Here is a 21,176-nt window from a genome sequence, read left to right as displayed (position 1 = left end):
GGTATACTGTTAGTCCACAGACATGTAAAAAAATGAAAAATGCATTAGGAGATCAAGAGCAAAATGAGGAACAAATAAGCTGGTATTCTGACCCCATTATTTGAGTCATACAATCATGCATTGACAAAAGCCAATCAGTATGAACCTCCTTATACCAGTGGACATTCCCAAGTAACCTCCACGGAGGTTAACACAAGTAGAGTGGTAAACAGCCCGAATCAGCACTGGGCAAACAGACACATTTCCTATCGCATGATCAGTGCACTGTGACTCAACATTATAAAAATTCCCAAATCTGCATTGCTCAACAAGCTGTATTACTAATAAGCGGCTGTCAGAGTGGGAGAATATCAGTAATTTACTAGCTTAAATAGCGGGCACAGCTAACAGATTTATATCAGTTTTCACACATCAATGCTTTTTTTTTTTTGTATATTGCTAAACTTAAATATATTGTGTCCCAGATTCAGATACTGATTTCTCACATACTTCTAGGAATTTCACCTGATCATTTGATGCAGTTGCACTAAAGGGATATTTTACCTGATATGACTTCCAGCAATAGCATCAGTTTCAGCCCATCTCTGAAATCCTCATCTATGTTCTCAATCTGGGTACCAGCTTTCCGTAGGTGGGAGTTACACCAAGCAGTAAAGGTCTGGAAGATAAGAAAAGAAACAAACATGTATTTTTGAACTCTTTGAATACTGTACCATCCTAACCAAAAGGAAGAGAGCAATTCCATTCAATTTTTTTTAATGTTATTACTTTACTAGTAAAAAAGGCCCGTTTCTGACATAAATGAAATGGGCACTAGCAAGGATTTCTTTGGAGTGTGTATGTTTCAGAGACTGTGTGTGTGGGTGTGTGAGAGAGAGAGAGAGAGTGAATGTCCGAGTGTGTGTGTGAGAGAGAGAGTGTGTGTGTGAGAATGAGAGTGAGTGCAAGTGCGTATGTGAGACAGTGTGAGAAAGAGAGAGAGAGAGAGAGAGAGAGTGTGTGTTTCACACAGATACAGTGTGTGCGAGAGAGAGTGTGTGTGAGACACAGACTCTCTGTGAGACTGAGTGTATGAGACCAAGAGTGTGTGAGAGACAGTGTGTGTGTGAGAGAGAGTGTGTGTGACAGAGATACCCCCCTCTCCAGTGTCAGGCCTCCCCTCCCTCCCTCTGGTGTCAGCCCCCCCCCCACTCTCTCTGGTGTCTGAGCGTTACTGTGCAGGACGCTGAGCTCTGGCTGTGCTTCAAGGAACTGACCAATCCTATTTAATAGAATGCACCTCCAACATTCTGAAGCTCAGAAACCTCGTGTGGTTGGTCACTTCTGCTTGTGACGAACCCAGAAGTACGTGATGTCAATTCAGGAGATGGATACAGATAGCAGGAATGCCTCAGCCATGCAGTCAGCTTCAGAATGTTGGAGGTGCGTTTTATTATATAGGATGCACCAGGCTTGCAGGGTTAAATATATTACAGCATAGGCAGAACCAGGGTGCATTACAGGAGCAACAGCCCAATCAACTTTGTGCTTACAAGAGTTAGCAACTGGGAAACTTGGAAGCCAAGGGCCAAGATGGAATTTAATATAGAGACAATCAATCAAGCTCTCCTTTTATTGTACATCATACAATAAACGGTGTCAACATTCAAGCTGCAATCTCCCTACATTTGAAATAACTTTTTGGAAGTCAACTGTAGTGCCGGGTAAAACAGTGGAAACTATTATAAAGAATAAAATTATGGGACACACAGATAAACATGGTTTAATGGGGGAACCAGCACGGATTCAGCCAAGGGAAGTCTTGCCTTACCAATCTGCTTCATTTCTTGAAGACTTGAATAAACATGTTGATAAAGATTAGCCGGATGATGTAGTGTATCTAGATTTTCAGAAAGCTTTTGACAAAGTTCCTTATCAGAGACTCCTGAGAAAATTAAAAAAGGCATGGGATAGGAGGCAATGTTCTGTTGTGGATTAGGAAATGGTTATTGAACAGAAAACAGAGGGTAGGGTTAAATGGGCATTTCCCTTAACGGAGAACGGTGAATAGTGGAGGGCCGCAGGGAATGAAATCTTATGCTCAGTGTGTGGCAGCGGCCAAAAAAGCAAACAGGATGCTAGGAATTATTAGAAAAGGGATGGTAAAGAAGACCAAGAATACTATAATGCCTCTATATCTCTCCATGGCGCAACCTCACCTTGACTGCATTTTTTTTTTACATTTGTACGCCGCGCTTTCCCACTCATGGCAGGCTCAATGCGGCTTACATGGGGCAATGGAGGGATAAGTGACTTGCCCAGAGTCACAAGGAGCTGCCTGTGCCTGAAGTGGGAATTTAACTCAGTTCCTCAGTTCCCCAGGACCAAAGTCCACCACCCTAACCACTAGGCCACTCCTCCACTCCTTAGGAGACTCACTTCTGGTTGCCATATCTCAAAAAAGATAACGTGGAATTAGAAAAGGTTCGAAGAAGAGCAACCAAAATGATAAAGGCTATGGAACTCCTCTCATATGAGGAAAGGCTAAAGAGGTTAGGGCTCTTCAGCTTGGAAAAGAGATGGCTGAGGGGAGATATGAATGAGGTGTACAAAATCCAGAGTGGTGTAGAACTAGTAGAAGTGAATCGGAGGATGTGCTAACAGCGGTTAGAGTATCTGGGTTGAAAAAAAGGTTTGGACAAATTCCTGGAGGAAAAGTCCATAGTCTGCTAATGAGACAGACATGGGAAGCAACTGCTTGCCCTGGGATTTGTAGTACATTGCCACGATCTGGGTTTCTGCTAGGTACTTGTGACCTGGCTTGGCCACTGTTTGGAAAACAGGACACTGGGCTAGATGGACCATTGGTCTGACCCAGTATGGCTACTCCTAAGTTCAAAAACTACAAAGACTAGGGGGCACTCAATGAAGTTACGTGGAAATACTTTTTAAACAAATAGGAGGAAATGTTTTTTCACTCAACGAATAGTTAAGCTCAGGAACTCGTTGCCAGAGGATGTGGTATCAGCAGTTAGTATAAAAAGAGTTGTCTTAATATCTATAAAGGTCACTACTTTATTTCTGTCACACACGTCACTCTCCCTCACGATATACAGACTCAACCATACAGAGCCCCGAACCAAACTTCTGAGAGGTCTTGGACTGACCACCTGCTCCCTTAACCCCTTGCCCATCAAAGAGTGGAGCTGGCAAGGAGATGCCTCACAGAAGGGGGCCGCCTCTTCCTTCTAATGGGCAGCTATCAATAGTATTAAAAAGAGTAGTGGGTACAGCCTCTGCTAAAAAGACAAAAAAAACACAAAAAAAACCTTGATCAGAACAAGCTTGAAAGTTCCCGGCCAGTGTCTAACATCCCATTTCTAAGTGGGGGGAAAAAATAAACAGTCTGCATGCAACTCAATAGTAAGCTAGAAGAGAAAAACAGGCTGGATCCGTCTCAAATCTAAGATTCAGACCCAATTGTGCAACAGAGACAATCCTTGTATTCTTGCTAGACCATCTCCACGGAAACTGTGACAGCGATCTGCCTCACTGCTGGATTTCTCAGTAGCTTCTGACACCATGGACCACAAAATCATGCTGGCACATCTAGCAGAAACAGGATCTGAGCCAGACAATACTCTGTGACCGATACCTATCAGATAGGCAAGGTCCATTCTACTGGGCAGCAGCTCACTGCCATCTTGGGAACTAACCTACAAGGTTTCATATGGTCACCTACTGAACATGTACCTCAAAAGCCCACTATCAAGAGCTGATTCAGTCAATGGATACTCAATTCTCACCTACGTGGATGATATGCAGCTAATTTCTGAAAGCCTTCCTATTTAAAAAAAAAAAAAAAAAGTTTCTGAACTGTACAATTTCCTGAATTTTTGAGTATCATTATGAACTTTAATCAAATAGAAAATGACACGGGGATAAAATTTGTTCCTGTCCCTGCCCCGTCCCCGTGGGTTCTGTACTCATCTGCAGAGGCCTCGAACAGTTACAATTTTATATTTAAATATTTTTATTAAAGTATAAAAAGGAACAATACTGCGCAACTGTTGTGTATAAATTACAAATAGAAAACAATAACAATGAACAACAATAATAAACCCTCCAACCACTACCACCCTCTACCTTTCCAACCCCAACAATAGCTGACTTCTACTACCTCAAGGAATCCTAATCCACCCTGTTAAAATGTCCAGGGGTATAAAATACAACCCATTGTGTATGCCCTATAAAGCACTATTATGATTTTTTAATCTGTGGATGAATAAGAAGTCATCAACAATCTCAGGATTCAGTCTAGCTCTCCTGTCTTCCGCAGTCCTTCCTGCAATAGAAGGTGTCTTCTTAGAAGATGTGCTGGTAGCAGGATGTACAGGATCCCCCCATGCAAATCTTACTAACATGTTTGCTTGTTTTTCCAAAAATAAAAAATAAAAATATTGCATCAATCAAACATAAATAACAGTCTAGTTCATTAACAGGCTTTAAAGTAGAAAGTGACACGGGGACGTCCTCCCGGGCTCTTTTCCCATCCCCGTGGGATCTGACGCCGTCCACACCCCCGTGTCATTCTCTATCCCTTAACTTGAATAATCCTTGCTTCACTATTGCCAATATTTTTTTTTTTTTTGCTAGATGTATATTTATCTATTTAGAACATTTATATCTCACAGATTTCCACCATGGCGGGCGCTATGTGGCTAACAACATTTATGAAAAGAACATCATACAAATTCAAGGTCGGGGCAGAGAATAAGGAACATCGTGGGAGGGGAGCAAACAACAGGAGATACACATGAGGGCTCATAGGAAGTTACATAACAGAAGAGTATGCTTGACCACATAGATAAGTCTTAAGGGACTTCTTGAACAGACTGTGTTCAGTAATCTCCTTTAAAGTAGAAGGTAGAGCATTCCAGTAACGAGGACTTGCAAAGCAAAAGGAGGAGCTGAAGAGCAATTTGTATCTCAGATTCCTGCAGTTAGGGTAGTGGAGAGTAAGATAGGTTCGAGAAGGCTTTATGGAATTCCTGGAAGGGAAGTCAATCAGGCTGAACAAGCTGGAGCTTCCCCGTATACGATCTTGTGGGTTAGAGGACAGATTCTGAATTCCATACGCTCTTTTATCGGGAGCCAGTGAAGTTTCTCTCTAAGGGGGTTTAGCTGCTTCAAACCTTGATTTTCCAAATATTAATCTCGCAGCCATATTTTGCGCCGTCTGAAGTTTCTTTAGGATGTGTTCTTTGCACCCGGTATAAGTCCCATTACAGTAATCGAAATGGCTCAATTCTAGAGAGTGGATTAGAGTCCGGAAAAGGTCACATGGTAGTAATTGCTTGATGCGCTTAAGTGACCGCATGGAGAGGAACATTCTTTTCGTAATAGATGTTACTTGGAGGTCGAGAGACAAGTGGGAATCCAGAATGACACCAAGCAACTTCAAGCTATCTGCGATAGGGAGGGTGTAATCCAGCGCAGCAATCGAGCTCGGGGTAGATTTATTGTACTGGGAGGAGAGAACGAGGCATTGGGTTTTTTCCTTGTTAAGCTTGAACATAAATGCGTTCACCCAATTGGCCATGAGATTTCGGCTAAGGAAGATCTGAAGGGAATGTAGATAGGTACATTATCTGCATAGATGTAAGGGTTCAGGCCATGGTTGGATAAGGCCGTTGCAAGTGGAGTCATCATAATGTTAAATAGGGTTGGTGATAGGGGTAGGGTTACCATTTTTTTGTCCTCATAAAAAGAGGACACTTGCCCCGCCCCTTTCATGTCCCATGCCCCGCCCCTTTCATGCACTCGCCCCGCCCCTGGTCACCCCCCCCCCCTGTCATCTCCACTCCCCTTACTCTACTATCCCTGGTGGTCTAGAGGTACCTCTTCGGGGCAGGAAAGAGCCCACTGTGTATGTCAAAGTTACAATATGCCCCACAGCCAAAGCTCATCACCATTCACAATACAAAATATTTTTGAATGATCTTCCCACCTAATGGTCATCTACAATAGTAATTGTGGTGGAACAAAAACAATGCATGGGGAAACCAGTGATCACTAACATATTCCTCTCTAAAAGCTCCTATTACAGATGGATGTCATTATCAATTCTTCTATGACTTAGCCATTCTGTGAAAGGGTGAAAGAAAGAGGAAAAAGGAAAATAAAAATAACTGGCTAAACATCCTGATCACTGAAGCCTCTTTGCATGTAGTTCAGAACCAGCAAAAGCTCTACCTAGATCCAGTTACCCCTATTCTCTCCCTTACATTACAGAATATAGAGAACCCTATCTTCAGGTGCATCTGTCCATTAAACCATGCACCAATTATCTGTAAATTAAAAAAATCAATTATAAAGGCCATCCAGCCTATCCAATCTGCCCATCTACACCAACTATTAAGCTCTGTTATGTAGCACTACATAAATATTTAGTAGTAGTACCATAGAATTCCAGAATAAAATCTGGCAACCAATAAAAGGTTATCAATGACACAGCAATGGTTAAATGCAAGCAAAATAATGAGTGGAATGGATCGGGTGGATGTGAAGCGACTGTTCACGCTATCCAAAAATAATAGGACTAGAGGGCATGAGTTGAAGCTACAGTGTGGTAAATTTAAAACGAATCGGAGAAAATTTTTCTTCACCCAACGTGTAATTAGACTCTGGAATTCGTTGCCGGAGAACGTGGTACGGGCGGTTAGCTTGACGGAGTTTAAAAAGGGGTTAGATAGATTCCTAAAGGACAAGTCCATAGACCGCTATTAAATGGACTTGGAAAAATTCCGCATTTTTAGGTATAACTTGTCTGGAATGTTTTTACGTTTGGGGAGCGTGCCAGGTACCCTTGACCTGGATTGGCCACTGTCGGTGACAGGATGCTGGGCTAGATGGACCTTTGGTCTTTCCCAGTATGGCACTACTTATGTACTTATGTACTTATGCTCTGCATCATTTTGCAACTCAGGAGAGTTGATGTTCAGAGCTCAATATTCACCTATCAAGGGACCTTGGGTAAACCAGCTAAAAATAAGGTCTTATTCTGTGTTTCTTAAATACAATTTATTATGTTTTGAGCGTGCCTGTCAAGAAACTCAATGCTACAAGAGTTTAGATTGTTGGCAAATGCAGTAATTTCCAGCTAAAGTGAAGTAAGGCAGTATGAACAGGTCTTGGAGTATAACCCCAGTATGTATACAACATGTGTGCTAAGATATGTCTTAAGACAGGAGGTGTGTAACCTTTTTGCTTCTAAGCTCCCTTACCCCTATTTTACACCCATCCAATATATCTAGTTCAGTCAACAGAGTGAATCCTCAGCCAAGGGTCACACAGCAAGGGTCCTTCTAGAATCCTGCAGTCGTAGGCCCTGATTCTAGCCACTAGATGTCACTCTTATGTAATGACCACATTCTCCTCCCTTAAGTGGAAGCAATCTCACAACATCATCTCCAACCAACCTGGAGATAAAAACCAGATGATGGTACACAGCCCTTGTTGAGTCATCAGATCAGTTTTGCCTGGTTGTGAATTCCTCAGCCACCCAATCTTTTTCTAGGACACGTTACAAGAAAAAGTGCTACGATGCTCAATATGTTAACAGGCTGAGTAACATTTAAAAAAAAAAAATCCTGATCAATTCTGTGACTAATACAAATCTTAGTATCATAGTAAATGACAGCAGATAAAAACCTATACGGTCTATCCAGTCTGCCCAACAAGATAAACTCATTTTACATGTGAGTTTGATTTGTCCTTGCCATTCTCTGGGCATAGACCATAGAAGTCTGCCCAGCACTCTTCTTGTACTAAAAGTTCTGAAGCAAACGTTGAAGCCCCTTAAAATTTACACTCCGGCCCATCCATATCTATTCAGTCACGATCAGGGCATAGACCGTAGAAGTCTGCCAAGCACCGGTTTTGCTTCCCAATTACCGGCGTTGCCACCCAATGTCCGCTAAGATTCCGTGGATCCATTCCTTCTAAACAGGATTCCTTTGTGTTTATCCCATCCATGTTTGAATTCCAGTACCGTTTTTATCTCCACTACCTCCTGCAGGAGGGCATTCCATGTATCCACATCACCCTCTCCATGAAAAAATACTTCCTGACTCCCGAGTTTGTTCCCCTCCCCCCCTTTCAACCTAAATTCATGTCCCGTCTCCGGAAAAGGTTTGTTTGCGGATTAATAATACCTTTCAAATATTTGAATGTCTGTATCATGTCACCCCTGTTTCTCCTTTCCTCTAAGGTATACATGTTCAGGTTGACAAGTCTCTCCTCGTACAGTTTGCAGAATGAACAGGGCCCCGTGTAGCAACTACTTCAAGAATGACAGCATTCTTACACATAAGGCAGGTCACCGGCTCATTCTTTCACCTTGAGTGGTGAACACATGAGTAACAAAAAAAACTGCTACACCTGCTGTAGAAAGGAGAATCAACCTCATGGAAACAGCACACAGGGAACACTTTGCATTCTTGAACATTTCAGTTAGTTTCAGTTACTTATTAACATGCAAATAACCACACCCCATAGCATGGTATTCTCACCCAAGAACCAGCAAAAGGAGAAACTAGCTCTCATGCAACTCAATGAAACTATGTCATTATTAGAATCAGTTAAAATGAAGTTACCGTAATTTAAAAAAAAAACAAAAAAAACTAGTCACGGATATGTTACATAAGCTCAGCTTAACAAAAAGGAGCATGCCCTAGTCTACAACCTGCTCATTAGCCTTTATTTTTACATATTTTAGTGGACTAACATAACATGGCAAGCAATTTTAGAAACTGGCTGCAAACACCTACATGGATTCAAGTACGTGTCACATTTGCTTAAGGCAGCTTTACGGCTCCTGCTTTACATTCTTAGATATTGACATCTACAAATACATATCCACTGGGGTCTACTTGATATGTCAAGGACAGCCCCCCCCCCCCCCTGAAAGTATGGATAGTGAACAAGGTCAATCATCACACTGACTATTTATAATTTGTCTATGAATTTATAGTTATATCACAAACTCATTTTTACAAAATCTTGAGTTACGTATGAGCTCCCACGAAGCGCACAAAATCTTTAAACCTGGAAACATTGATACTCTGCGTGTTAGTCAATGCTCCTTAGGAAATTGTGCACAGGAGTAAATTTGAACACAATTCTTCCCCATGCATAAGCACTGGCCACAAGGTGGAGACAGAGGGTATTAAAGTAGTACTGTATTACGCAACCAGAAATAGGAAGCAGCAGTGCAGGACCAGAAGACAAAGGCTGTCAAAGCTGCCAGCCTTCACACCATGGGCCCTTGTTACTGCATCAGCCCTGGCCTGTAATGGAGATAGCTACCAAGATCAGAATGGAGAGAACCAGCTGGGAAAAAGTTTGCAAAAGTTGGGGTTCTTCCCATGGGTAATTGGGAGGAGGGAGTGATCTTGGGGCAACGAAAATCTGGGGGAGGTGTTTAGCTTGGGATCAAGCTGAAGTTGAGGAGGGAACATGCACGTGTGAGCACACTGGGGAAGAGAAAAAAAAAAATCAAGAAAGCTAGGGGATGTCAGGCCTGCACCAAGGAGGAAGCAGCCCTTATGATGGGGGAATTCTGCACAAAAATAAATAAATAAATAAAAATTTCATAATTTTAAAGACACAATGCCCAGAATCTATCTTATTTTTATTTATGCAATGTTATAATACAACTCAAGCACAATTAACTTGAAAAGAAAAAACAGAAATGCAACATAAAGGAAAAGAAAAAATTTAAACATTAAGGAAAAAAAAATCTAAATTTTAGTCCACAATAAGAAAATTGGGAGGAACCACAGGAAAACTAACCAGATAACTATATATCAAAGAAAAATCATATTTAACAAGAGTGGCAGAATAGACTACAAAACCCTGCATCTGATACATGCATAATTATGGGAGTCTGATTCCCTGGCCACCAAAAGGTCTAGCAGTTGCTTCAGCTCAAAGAAAAAATTTTTTTACAAACATCGTTACAACATTTTGCAAGAAATTTCAAAATAAAGGTAGCACCTAATGCAGAGTCTCTTGGCCTATAGGCCAAAACATCTTTTCTATGTTTGTGACACCTGCGCCAGATCAGGAAATGTATGAATTGTACAGTCTAAAACTGATTATGCAAATGTCAAAAGTAAAGGTGAAATATATAATGTTGTAAGACAAAAGTCACAAACTGTCATGTTAAGAGAGTCTGGAGATACTTTGGCTTCTCCCACTGGAGTATAGATGAACCAAGAGCTCTCCCCATAGATAAATATTGCTCTAAAGTATTTCTTCACTATCTCAATCGGAGATACTAGAGGAGATTTGAGGAAGTTCAAGAATCTTAAAATTATTCCTTTTCAATTGATCTTCCATATGCTACAGCTTACATTGTATGACCTCTCTCTCCCTCAACAACACTCCTTCCAGTTGTTTTGACTCCTCTAACTTTTCCCTTGGATCCCCAATTGTTCTTCATGCTTAGACAAAATTACCCCAAGTACCTACATCTTTCAATTCGCAGATATAATCTGATTGCATACCTGCATACGAAGTTTGAAGTGAAACATCCAGAATAATGACCTCCCATAGGGCTTTCACATCTACCATGGCTGGCTTCTTCAACTCCCCCAAGAACACAGATACTTTCACCGGAAGCTTGTGGAGCAGCTTGAGTTAAGTTGCCACCAACAAGCAGTTCTCTTCTCAAAGAGTCCTGTTCCATTATCCCTTCACTCCCAGAGAGGAATCAGCACTCTCTAAGTGCGGGTACACACTCCTTCAAAGTCGCTCCGCTCCTAGGTCTCAGGGGAGGGGGGGTGCCAACCTCCGTTCTGGCTCAAGACCCAGTCAACACTGAGGTCCTCAGAAAATGCAAGCCTTCGCACCGGAAGCAGGGTTTGCAGTCACATGTCGAGTACCCACAGCGCTTGTAATCTTAGTCTGGACTAAGCATCTCGGAGGATTTGTGTATGGAGGGTAAGGACAAGAAGCTCCTTTTCACTCCCCCATCTTGAGTTGCGATAGTGCTAGAACAGAATCGGAAAACGGGAGCCGAGCTTCGCAAGCATCTGCCCTCAATGCCATCTTGGCTCCTCACAAAATCTAATTTTTGATTAATAATTTCCTCGGGAGTACAGCTCAGACAGCAAGACAACACATGCTGCCCCAAACAGATGTACAAAAAGCAGAATTTTTTAGGAAGTCTTTTTTTTTTTGCCACTAAATGCTGTAAAAGGCAGAAAGAAATACTGTGTTAATTTAATGTTGGTCAACAATCCCAACAACTGTACTGTATACTCTTAAACTTTTGTTTTAAAGACTTCTGTCCAGGGCTTAAAAGAACTGCGGCCAGCATAGTTTAAAGGGTGGTAAACCCCATGCAGTGAACCAACAGTCCTGGGAGCAGATCCAGTAAGTCCTGAATGCATGTTGTGTTCTGAGGCTTGGACAGCTTTAATTCTGTAAACTGATTCACTAAGAAGTGATTCCACAGCATTAAAATAAGCAGCTTTTTATTTCATAATACTACAGACTCAAACTGCCTTGGCAACACACCACAAAGCTCAGCCCTACTTTATCTACATATGGTCAAGTAGCTTGCTCCCGCTACTCTCATTCATCCAGCGATGGAAACACTAAAAACTGTTACTTGGGAGGATCCAGAATTACAAAGCCCATCTTTGTGCATCACAAAATCATAGCCAGGAAGGAAAATGAATGAATGCTGCTATTCCACCCTGCACAGCCTGGCCCAATCAACACAGGCCGCTGTGAATTCAGCAGAGGAATGTGGCAGTGACGAAATTCTCCCAAGATGACCGGAAACATAATCCTTAAACACAAGGTGCAAACCCTCTATATTCCAAGTTGGTTCTAGGCACCTACTTATAAAGGTGGTGGAAAATATAGCTCACAGAGTCATTCGAATTTTTAATTCTAGATTTGGAGGTTTTAAGTTTCTACTGTACAAATGGCTTCTGTAGAATGGTACATCATAACAGGATATGCACGAAGCAGAGAAGAAATGTGTTTAACATTAGGGTAAATAACTCATTTATTGCAAAAGGGAAGGAAAGCAAAGGGCCAAAAGAAAAGTGAGGAACAGAGGAGACCAAGAGGTCAATATTCAAAAGCACTTATCCAGATAACAGCACCCCCCCCCCCCCCCCATTAAGTGCACTAGTGCCTCTGACATTGCCGAAGGATTAGAAGGTAAAGTTTGCCTGTTTGCGGATGATACTAAGATTTGTAACACTGTGGACACCCCGGAGGGAGTGGAAAACATGAAAAAGGATTGGAAAAAGCTAGAAGAATGGTCTAAGGTTTGACAATTAAAATTCAATGCGAAGAAATGCAAAGTGATGCACTTAGGGAGTAGAAATCCACGGGAGAAGTATGTGTTAGGCGGGAAGCGTCTGATAGTTACGGACGGGGAGAGGGATCTTGGGGTGATAGTATCTGAGGATCTGAAGGCGACGAAACAGTGTGACAAGGCGGTGGCCGTAGCTAGAAGGTTGTTAGGCTGTATAGAGAGAGGTGTGACCAGCAGAAGAAAAGAGGTGTTGATGCCCCTGTATAAGTCGTTGGTGAGGCCCCACCTGGAGTATTGTGTTCAGTTCTGGAGGCCGTACCTTGCTAAGGATGTAAAAAAAATGGAAGCGGTGCAAAGAAAAGCTACGAGAATGGTATGGGATTTGCGTTACAAGACGTATGAGGAGAGACTTGCGGACCTGAACATGTATACCCTGGAGGAAAGGAGAAACAGGGGTGATATGATACAGACGTTCAAATATTTGAAAGGTATTAATCCGCAAACGAACCTTTTCCGGAGATGGGAGGGTGATAGAATGAGAAGACATGATATGAGAGTGAAGGGGTGCAGACTCAAGAAAAATGTCAGGAAGTATTTTTTCACGGAGAGAGTGGTAGATACTTGGAATGCCCTCCCGCAGGAGGTGGTGGAGATGAAAACGGTAGCGGAATTCAAGCATGCGTGGGATAAACATAAAGGAATCCTGTGCAGAAGGAATGGATCCTCAGAAGCTTAGCCGAGATTGGGAGGCGGGGCTGGTGTTTGGGTGGTGGGGCTAGTTCTGGGCAAGACTTCTACGGTCTGTGTCCTGAAAATGGCAGATACAAATCAAGGTAAGGTATACACAAGAAGTAGCACATATGAGTTTATCTTGTTGGGCAGACTAGATGGACCGTGCAGGTCTTTTTCTGCCGTCATCTACTATGAATATCCTTACAGACCATCTCTGCGCTATGCAGACAGCGCTGGGAAGAGCATGGGTTGAGCCAGGGCAGTCCCAGAACCTATGCCAATAACTAACAGCAAACAGAAGGCTGTCCTAAGTTAACTGGATAGCAGACTAAATATTAACCACTGTCTATATAACAGTGGTTCCCAAACTGTACGACCCGGTACCCCGGAGCAAATCCTGAACTCTCTCCCACTACCACCCAAACCGCTGCTGCTCCCTCATTATGTCTCTTTTTCTTTTCCCTTCCCCATGCCCCATGAGTCCTGCATATCTCCTTCGCCCTTCCAACGGCTCTCCTCTGTAGGCCCAGGCCCCTGTATCTCTCTGGTAGCGGCAATTCAGACAGTTTTCTACCAATGTCGGAGCTGACCTCTTATCTGGAGCGTCCCGCCTACTTTGATGCAACTTCCTGTTATCCGTGTAGGCGGGAAGCGCCTGAGAAGAGGCCCCCGAGGCTGACGGAAAACTTTCTTAATCACCGCCGCTGCTGAAGAGGTACAGGGGGGCTGGGGCTACAGAGGAGGCGAGAGGGAGAGATGCAGGGCTCATTGGCAGTGGGGAAGAGAGACTTGACTGGAGGAGGAAGGTTGAAGGGGAGAGAAGTCAGACTGCTCAGGGGGTGGGCAGGCCTGGAAGAGAGAGGAAGAGACGTGGCACTCAAGTGGGGTAGGGTGGGCAGGGCAGGATAGTACGGGAAGAAGGGAAAAAAGATGGGAGACGCTGAATATGGGGAGAGACAAGGACAAAGAAAATATGCTGGGCAGGGAGGAACACTGAGACAGGAAAAGGGGGAGATGGAGACACAGGGGGGCAGAGGATGCCCCCTCAGGGCTGCTCCAGGTAAAGGTGAATAGTGGAAAAATGCTGGGGGGGCAGTAGAGAACTGTGTGTGTGTGGGGGGGGGGGGTACCACGAAAAATTGGTCAGACCGAACCAAAAATGTGTGGGACCCTCTGCTATATAAGTTCTGGTGCTGACCACTTTCTCCAGTTACTCAGTGACAGCCACCATCTGAACAGCAGTGCCATCTGGATTTTTTTTTTTTTTTTTTTTTACACTGCAGCCAGTGCTAAGTTCAGTCCTGGGGTTTCCAGGATATCCACAATGAATATGCATGAACTTGATTTGCATATACTGCCCCCCATTATATGCAAATCTCTCATGCACACTCATTGTGGATATCCTAAAAACCTGACTGGCAAGGGGTACGCCAGGACCAGTCTTGGAAAACACTGCTTTAGAGTGCAGCAGGCAGACTGCATCTATGAACGAATCTATATATTAACACCAAGCAGACAGGAATCAAAATTACAACATAACAAGAGATTGGCTTCTGAAAGTACTGCTTTACAGCATACTTGAGCCTTAACATGCCAGAAACAAGCTAATTGAGCCTGGTCCTGTATAAGCAGTAGATTTTTATTAGACTAAGCAGCCCCCTTTAAGAGCAGCTGCAGAACAATACTTAATAACCCAAAGTTTATCTGGCTGTCTTTAATGTCTATACAGCTATGCAAGATCTTCAGTCTTTTCTGTTGGCCAGAAACTCAAGTATAAACATAGCTTGGGGTTCTCAACTACAAAGCCTTTTAATCAGGCAGCAGCTGCAAGGTACAGTGGCCTGCAAGATATTATAAAAAAAAAAAACGATAACCACTTTTCCGTAGTGTCCGTCACAGAAATCTAAAAATATTTTACCGGTCACGTTGAAGGCTAGGTTTGAAACGCCCACATTCAAGTATGCAGCTCAGTGGGGGTGGGGAGGTGCAGTTATGGGTTGACACAGCCCAAAACTCAGGGGAAGGTCAAAAGAAGGAAGCAAGAACAGTGCTGGGCAGACTTTTACGGTCTGTGCCCTGAGAATGGAAAGGCCAGATCAAACTGCAATACGAAGAGCGCGAGCTGCGCTTCTGACGGCATTTTTCTAAACACAGTCTTTTTAAAGACTACAACGTTATATCTGAAGGATCATTTTGTTTTAGAGTTAGCTGTAAAACTTCAAAAGGCTTGTCGTCACCTTTGCTACGCAGCACTTCACAAAGTAGACTCCTGATGCAGGCCTGACGGCCGAAACACGACGTGTCGAGTCTTCAAATTATTAATAAATTGTATATTATCGAACATCCTCCAGTTTCTGGTATCCTTGGTCGCTCTCCCACTTTTTTTACATTTCTGTTTTTACCGTGGGGTGTTTGAGTTCTCCGCTTTTTTGGCGGATTTTCCCTGTACATATAAAGTATCACATACCATGTAAAATGAGTTTATCTTGTTGGGCAGACTGGATGGACCGTTCAGGTCCTTCTCTGCCGTCATTTACTATATATGTTACAATATGTAGGGCAACTCCTTCAAGGCACTACTAAGGCTACACTCTGAATTGTCTTTACCACCACCCTTACCTATTTTACATAAATTACACCTTTACTGCAGCAAGAAAAGTCCTCTCTCTCTCAAATATTCTGTTACTAAGCGTCATGTTAACGTGTATACAGTTCCTGAAGGTAGGGCAGATGATGAAATCACTACCTGAACTTTGAACATGTTGAAACAGTTGCCAGAGTCCAGGTCACATGACATCAATGATTGAACAAAGCCATGGAATTCTACCTCTGCAGATCAGGCCTGGCTACCTGCATAAGATTGCCTTATATGGATAAAATGGCTAAAGGGACCTGCTAGCGTAGCAGAACAAGGACATAACTGTAATGAGATTTCGTTACCGCACAGGAATTAACCAGAGCCAGTTCTAAAAGAAAGATGGGAAAACTGCACTCAAAGCTAGAGCTCGTAGACAGAGGTAAAATCCATTTCCCCTGAGAAGTGTCCAAGAAAACTACTCAGGGGGAGAAAAAAAAAAAACACGTAAACAAAATTACAGCTCTAATTTAAAATAGGTTTTTAAAAAAATAAATAAATGAGAGGACAATTTTGCAAAAGAGAACAAAAACTAGACAACTCTCTGGAATCTGAACACAGGCTAATAAACTGATCGCCATACTGAAATCTAACCATCCTATGTACTTGTCCCAAGCTTTATTTATTTGTTACATTTGTATCCCATAATTTCCCACCTATTTGCAGGCTCAATGTGACTTACATAGTACCGTAAAGGCGTTCGCCAATTCCGGTATGAACAAATAGTACAGTAATGTTGTGGTAGAATAAGGTTTGTGTGTACAGACACATTAGGGAATCATAGAGCGGAAGATAACAGTCTTCATCTCCACCAGCTCCACTGAAAGGTCAGTCCACAAATTCACCATCCTTCCTATGAAATATTTCATCTTCATCTTATGGTCCCCCCCCCCTTACTCCTGAGCTTCCTTTCAGCTGAAAGACTCATATCTCTTCTGCATTTCCACCAAGTTATATCTCTATCATATCTCCCTCTCCTGCCTTTCTCCTAAAGCAGTGGCTCCCAAACCTGATCCCAGAGGCACCCCAGCCAATCAGTTTTTCAGGATATCCACGATGAATATTCATGAGAGATATTTGCATGAACTGCATCCACTGTATGCACATCTCTCATGAATATTCATTGTGGATAGCCTGAAAATCTGACTGGCTGTGGGATGCCTCCAGGACCGGGGTTGGGAACCAATGCCCTAATGAATATGCATGCGAAGATTTGCATGCCCACTTCATCCACTGTATGCAGATCTCTCTCAACTATTCATTAAAGATATCCTGCAAACTTGGTCTGTTTGCTGCAGCCCTTGAGGACTAAATTTGGACAAGCATAAATCTACACTGTACCGCTTCTTTGGGTTTTTATAGCCCAAACGCATGATCCTGCATTTTTAGTATTAAATCTTAGCTGCCAAACACTGCACCATTCTTCAAGCTTTGCTAGATCTCTCCTGAGGTTATCCACACCATCAGGGGTGTCCAACCTATTGAAGATTTTGGTATCGTCTGCAATTACCAGTAGAGGCTGATCGAATTTCAGTTTCGGTAGCGAACCTGGCCCAAAATCCAGGTTGTCATTTTTCGGTTTCAGCTGAAAATATCTGTGCATTTTCAGCTGAAAGCAACCACCTCTCCCCCCTCCCCCCCCCAACTACTCTCTGCTTCCTGCCCCCACCACCACAAGCACCACCAGACAGCGGGTCTTGCTGAGCCAATCACAACCCTTCCCACCCTCCCAGGGCCTACCTTTAAATGTACTGGCGATCTAGTGGCTCCGTCCAGTCAGGAGGATCTCCAGTCGCTCCTATCCCTGCCAGTTCCAATCTCAAAATGGATGCCGGGACCTCCCACAGCAGTCTTGCGAGGCTACTGCAGGAAATCTTGGCAGCCATTTTGACTGAGGAACCAGCAGGGGTAGGAGCAACTGGGGATCCTCCTGCCCAGCAGAGGCCACTAGATCACCAGGGGCATTTGGGTGGTGGGAGGGCAGGGAAGGTGACCAGCTCGACAGGACTCGTCGTCTGCAGGGGAGGGGGATCAGGGATGGCGGCCTTGGAGGGCCCATTCTCTCTGCTGGGGAGGGGAAGGGAGGTGCTGAAACCGAGTTGCAAATTTCAGCTGCTGACTTGGTTAAAACTGAGAATCCCGGTTCGATCACCCGCTACTTACCAAACAGCCCTTCCACAACATTGCTTACAAAACTGTTAAGAAGAACTTGTCCAAGAACTGACCCTTATGGCACACCACTTATAAAAACATCCCTTTCCTCAGAGTGAGCTCCATTTACCACCACCCTTTGCTGCCTTCCACTCAACCAATTCCTAACCTGGTCACTTTGGGGCCCAGTCAGTTTTATCCAGAACAGTATCAAAAGTCATCTATGCGGAACTGTGCCAAAGGTTTTGCTAGTCTAAGTATACCATATCTAGCGCTCTCTCTTGATCCAACTTCTCTGGTTACCCAGTCAAAAACAATTAACCAGATTTGTCTGACAATACCTGCCTCAGACTCTACAATGCACCGAATTCCAAAAATCTTGCTGTTCTGCTTTTGAGGCATCTCCCATTAATTTACCACCGTGGTCAGACTAACCGGCCTATAGTTCTCAACCACATTCTTACTTCTGCTTTTGTGGAGGGGAACTGCATTCACCTTTCTCCAGTCCTCCCAGACCACCACCCCCCCCCCCCCCCCGCCCAACTAAAGAAGAATTGAAAAACAAAAGCCTAAGTTCCTTCAGTACCCTCAGATGTATGCCATAGCTTTGTTTACCTTCAGTTTAACTAGCACCTCCAGAACACAGTCCTCTGAAAACTGTTCCAACGCCTACCACACCTTCATTCTGGAGACTGCACTAACATACAATTAGCGTGCACACAAGGATTACTATCAGTTCACCTGTAATACAGGCTTGTCAAATCCTTCCCTTCCACAGCTATCTCCTCCTATTTTGTCGAATATTTCTAATACACAAGTTTATCCTCTTACTTTGATGAATTCATTATCATTAATAAGCCAGAAACAGGAAAGGATGCTACAGTTCCCAACTAAACTTAACGTCTTTCATATGGTAGACTCTTTCAGTCCCTACCAACCTGAAAACAATCTCACATCACTTCAAAAGTTAAACGCACTGAATCCTTTTGCTAATTTACTGAACCAGGTGGTAATGCTTCCCATGTCCCAGAAACCTGCAGGCTCGCAGGCAATTAAGTGGAACAAAAAAGCTACACCTACATTACTTGTAGAGAGGAGTGAGGAGAGATGCCCCAAAACATTAGCAAGTTGTGCTACAGGGTTTAAACCTCAAAGCACAACCCATGAAGGAAGAGGAACCAGAAGTGGAGTGGAGTGGAGGAGTGGCCTAGTGGTTAGGGTGGCGGACTTTGGTCCTGAGGAACTGAGTTCGATTCCCACTTCAGGCACAGGCAGCTCCTTGTGACTCTGGGCAAGTCACTTAACCCTCCATTGCCCCATGTAAGCCGCATTGAGCCTGCCATGAGTGGGAAAGCGCGGGGTACAAATGTAACAAAAATAAAATAGATACTATTGGAGATTCTACATGGAAAGTTGCTATTCCACTAGCAACATTCCATGTAGAAGGCTGCGCAGGCTTCTGTTTCTGTGAGTCTGACGTCCTGCAAGTACGTGCAGGACGTCAGACTCTCAGAAGCCTGCGCGGCCACATTGGTGATCTGCAAGGGCCGACTTCTACATGGAATGTTGCTAGCAACATTCCATGTAGAATCTCAAATAGTAGCAACAGTGGAGGAGTGGCCTAGTGGTTAGGGTGGTGGACTTTGGTCCTGGGGAACTGAGGAACTGAGTTCGATTCCCACTTCAGGCACAGGCAGCTCCTTGTGACTCTGGACAAGTCACTTAACCCTCCATTGCCCCATGTAAGCCGCATTGAGCCTGCCATGAGTGGGAAAGCGCGGGGTACAAATGTAACAACAAAAAAACCCCTGCAAATCACAGAGAACCAGCATCAGCGACCACCATGCCCTAAAGTGGTTGAATGAAGAGCAGCAAAGGAGTTACTAACGGCGTGCTGCAGGATCAGTCCTCGATGTGGTTCTTTTCAACATTTTTGTTAAGTGATACTGTAAAAGGGTTTCTGGAATGAATTGCCTTTTTTGAGGACGATACCAAAATCTGCAACTGGGGAGATACCCTGGAAAGTGTAGAAAATATGACGACATCTAGTAAAAGCATAGTCTAAAGAAGGGCCATGCATTTGAGCTGCAAACGCCCAAGGAATTGGTGTAGTATAAGGGGTGAGGTGATTCTGTACACAAACGAGCAGGACCTTAATGTGGACAAGCAGGTAGATAAGGAGAAAGCAAAAGACAGAAGGATGCTTGGATGCATGAGGAGAAGAATGGCCAGCAGAAAAAATGAAGGCACCTCTGTATAAATGTCTGGTAAGACGTTTGTAATGCTTTTGTATCAATTCTGGAAGCCGTACCTTCAAAATGACAAACTGGATTCAGCTGACCTGAAGGGCGGATATTAAAATGGCCAGTGGTACGCTACCAAGCACATAAGGACAGAAACTAAAGAGAAATATACTTTGGAAGAAAAGGTCATAGGACGAGGGTGAAAAGAGGACCACTGAGTAATGTAGGGAAATATATATATTTTTTTAATGGAAAGGATGGTGTGGGTATGTGAAACAGCTTCCCAAATCAAAGTGCCAGGAGAAAAGGATAATATCTGAATTCAAGTACGCATGGAAGAAGTTCAGAGAACCTCTAAAGGAGAAGGGGTTGTAAAGATGGTAGCTGATGTGGAAGGGCAGAATGGGCAGGCCACAGTCGGCCATCATTTATCCATATCTCTAAGTATAAATATTCCTAGAAGCAGTATCTGAACCCAGGTTTTCAGCAATGAAAAAGTATACTGTTCTGCAGTACATTCATGCATGCAAATTATTTCACCAGATCATTTCAGCGGCAGAAGCATTGTTCCAACACAATCTCTATCAACTGTTGCTTCTTAAGAGCTTATTTATGTGGCCAAATGTTCAGTCTTAAAATAGTCAGGAGTAAGAGTTAATACTGCCCCCTCTCCCCAAGCGTAAAGAACGACCAATAGCATCATAAGAAAGAGGATAAATTCACACGGTTGGCCCAGTAGGGGGCAGGGCATCTGCCTAGAACTACAGATGTTGGGGGGGGAGGGTTAGCCATAAGGGCTGTGAAGTCGGAAGCAATGTTGTGTGGAGTCGGTAAAAATGTACTGACTCCAGCTTCAAAATAAAAAAATATGCAAAACTTATTTTATACTTTTATTCATTTGTTTGTCCTGTATCTAAACCTATATTTACCAACTCTTTAGATCCAGAACAAAAATATGTAAAAGCCTAATATCCATAGGAGTCCCAACAGTTGAATAAGCGATGGAGTCAGAGTCGAAGGTTTGGTGTATCAAGTTCACAGCCCTGGTAGCGGCACGGTGCCAGCATGGCCTGCAAGATAGCAGCAAACCACC

General features: G+C 43.4%; 1 protein-coding gene across 1 annotated transcript in view; it reads right to left on the bottom strand.

The window, feature by feature from the left end:
- The window catches only part of ACTN4 (actinin alpha 4), a 135,283-nt gene that overhangs the window by 64,852 nt on the left and 49,255 nt on the right, over window positions 1–21,176 (bottom strand). The window contains exon 2 of the mRNA XM_030218362.1: window positions 544–658. Within this exon, the coding sequence (XP_030074222.1) occupies window positions 544–658 (115 nt within the window). The remainder of the gene's footprint in view (window positions 1–543; window positions 659–21,176) is intronic.

Source organism: Microcaecilia unicolor, chromosome 11, assembly GCF_901765095.1.
Source record: "Microcaecilia unicolor chromosome 11, aMicUni1.1, whole genome shotgun sequence".
Classification (NCBI taxonomy): domain Eukaryota; kingdom Metazoa; phylum Chordata; class Amphibia; order Gymnophiona; family Siphonopidae; genus Microcaecilia; species Microcaecilia unicolor.
Note: the sequence above shows the minus strand (reverse complement) of the source record. Positions and strands in the feature narration are given on the sequence as shown.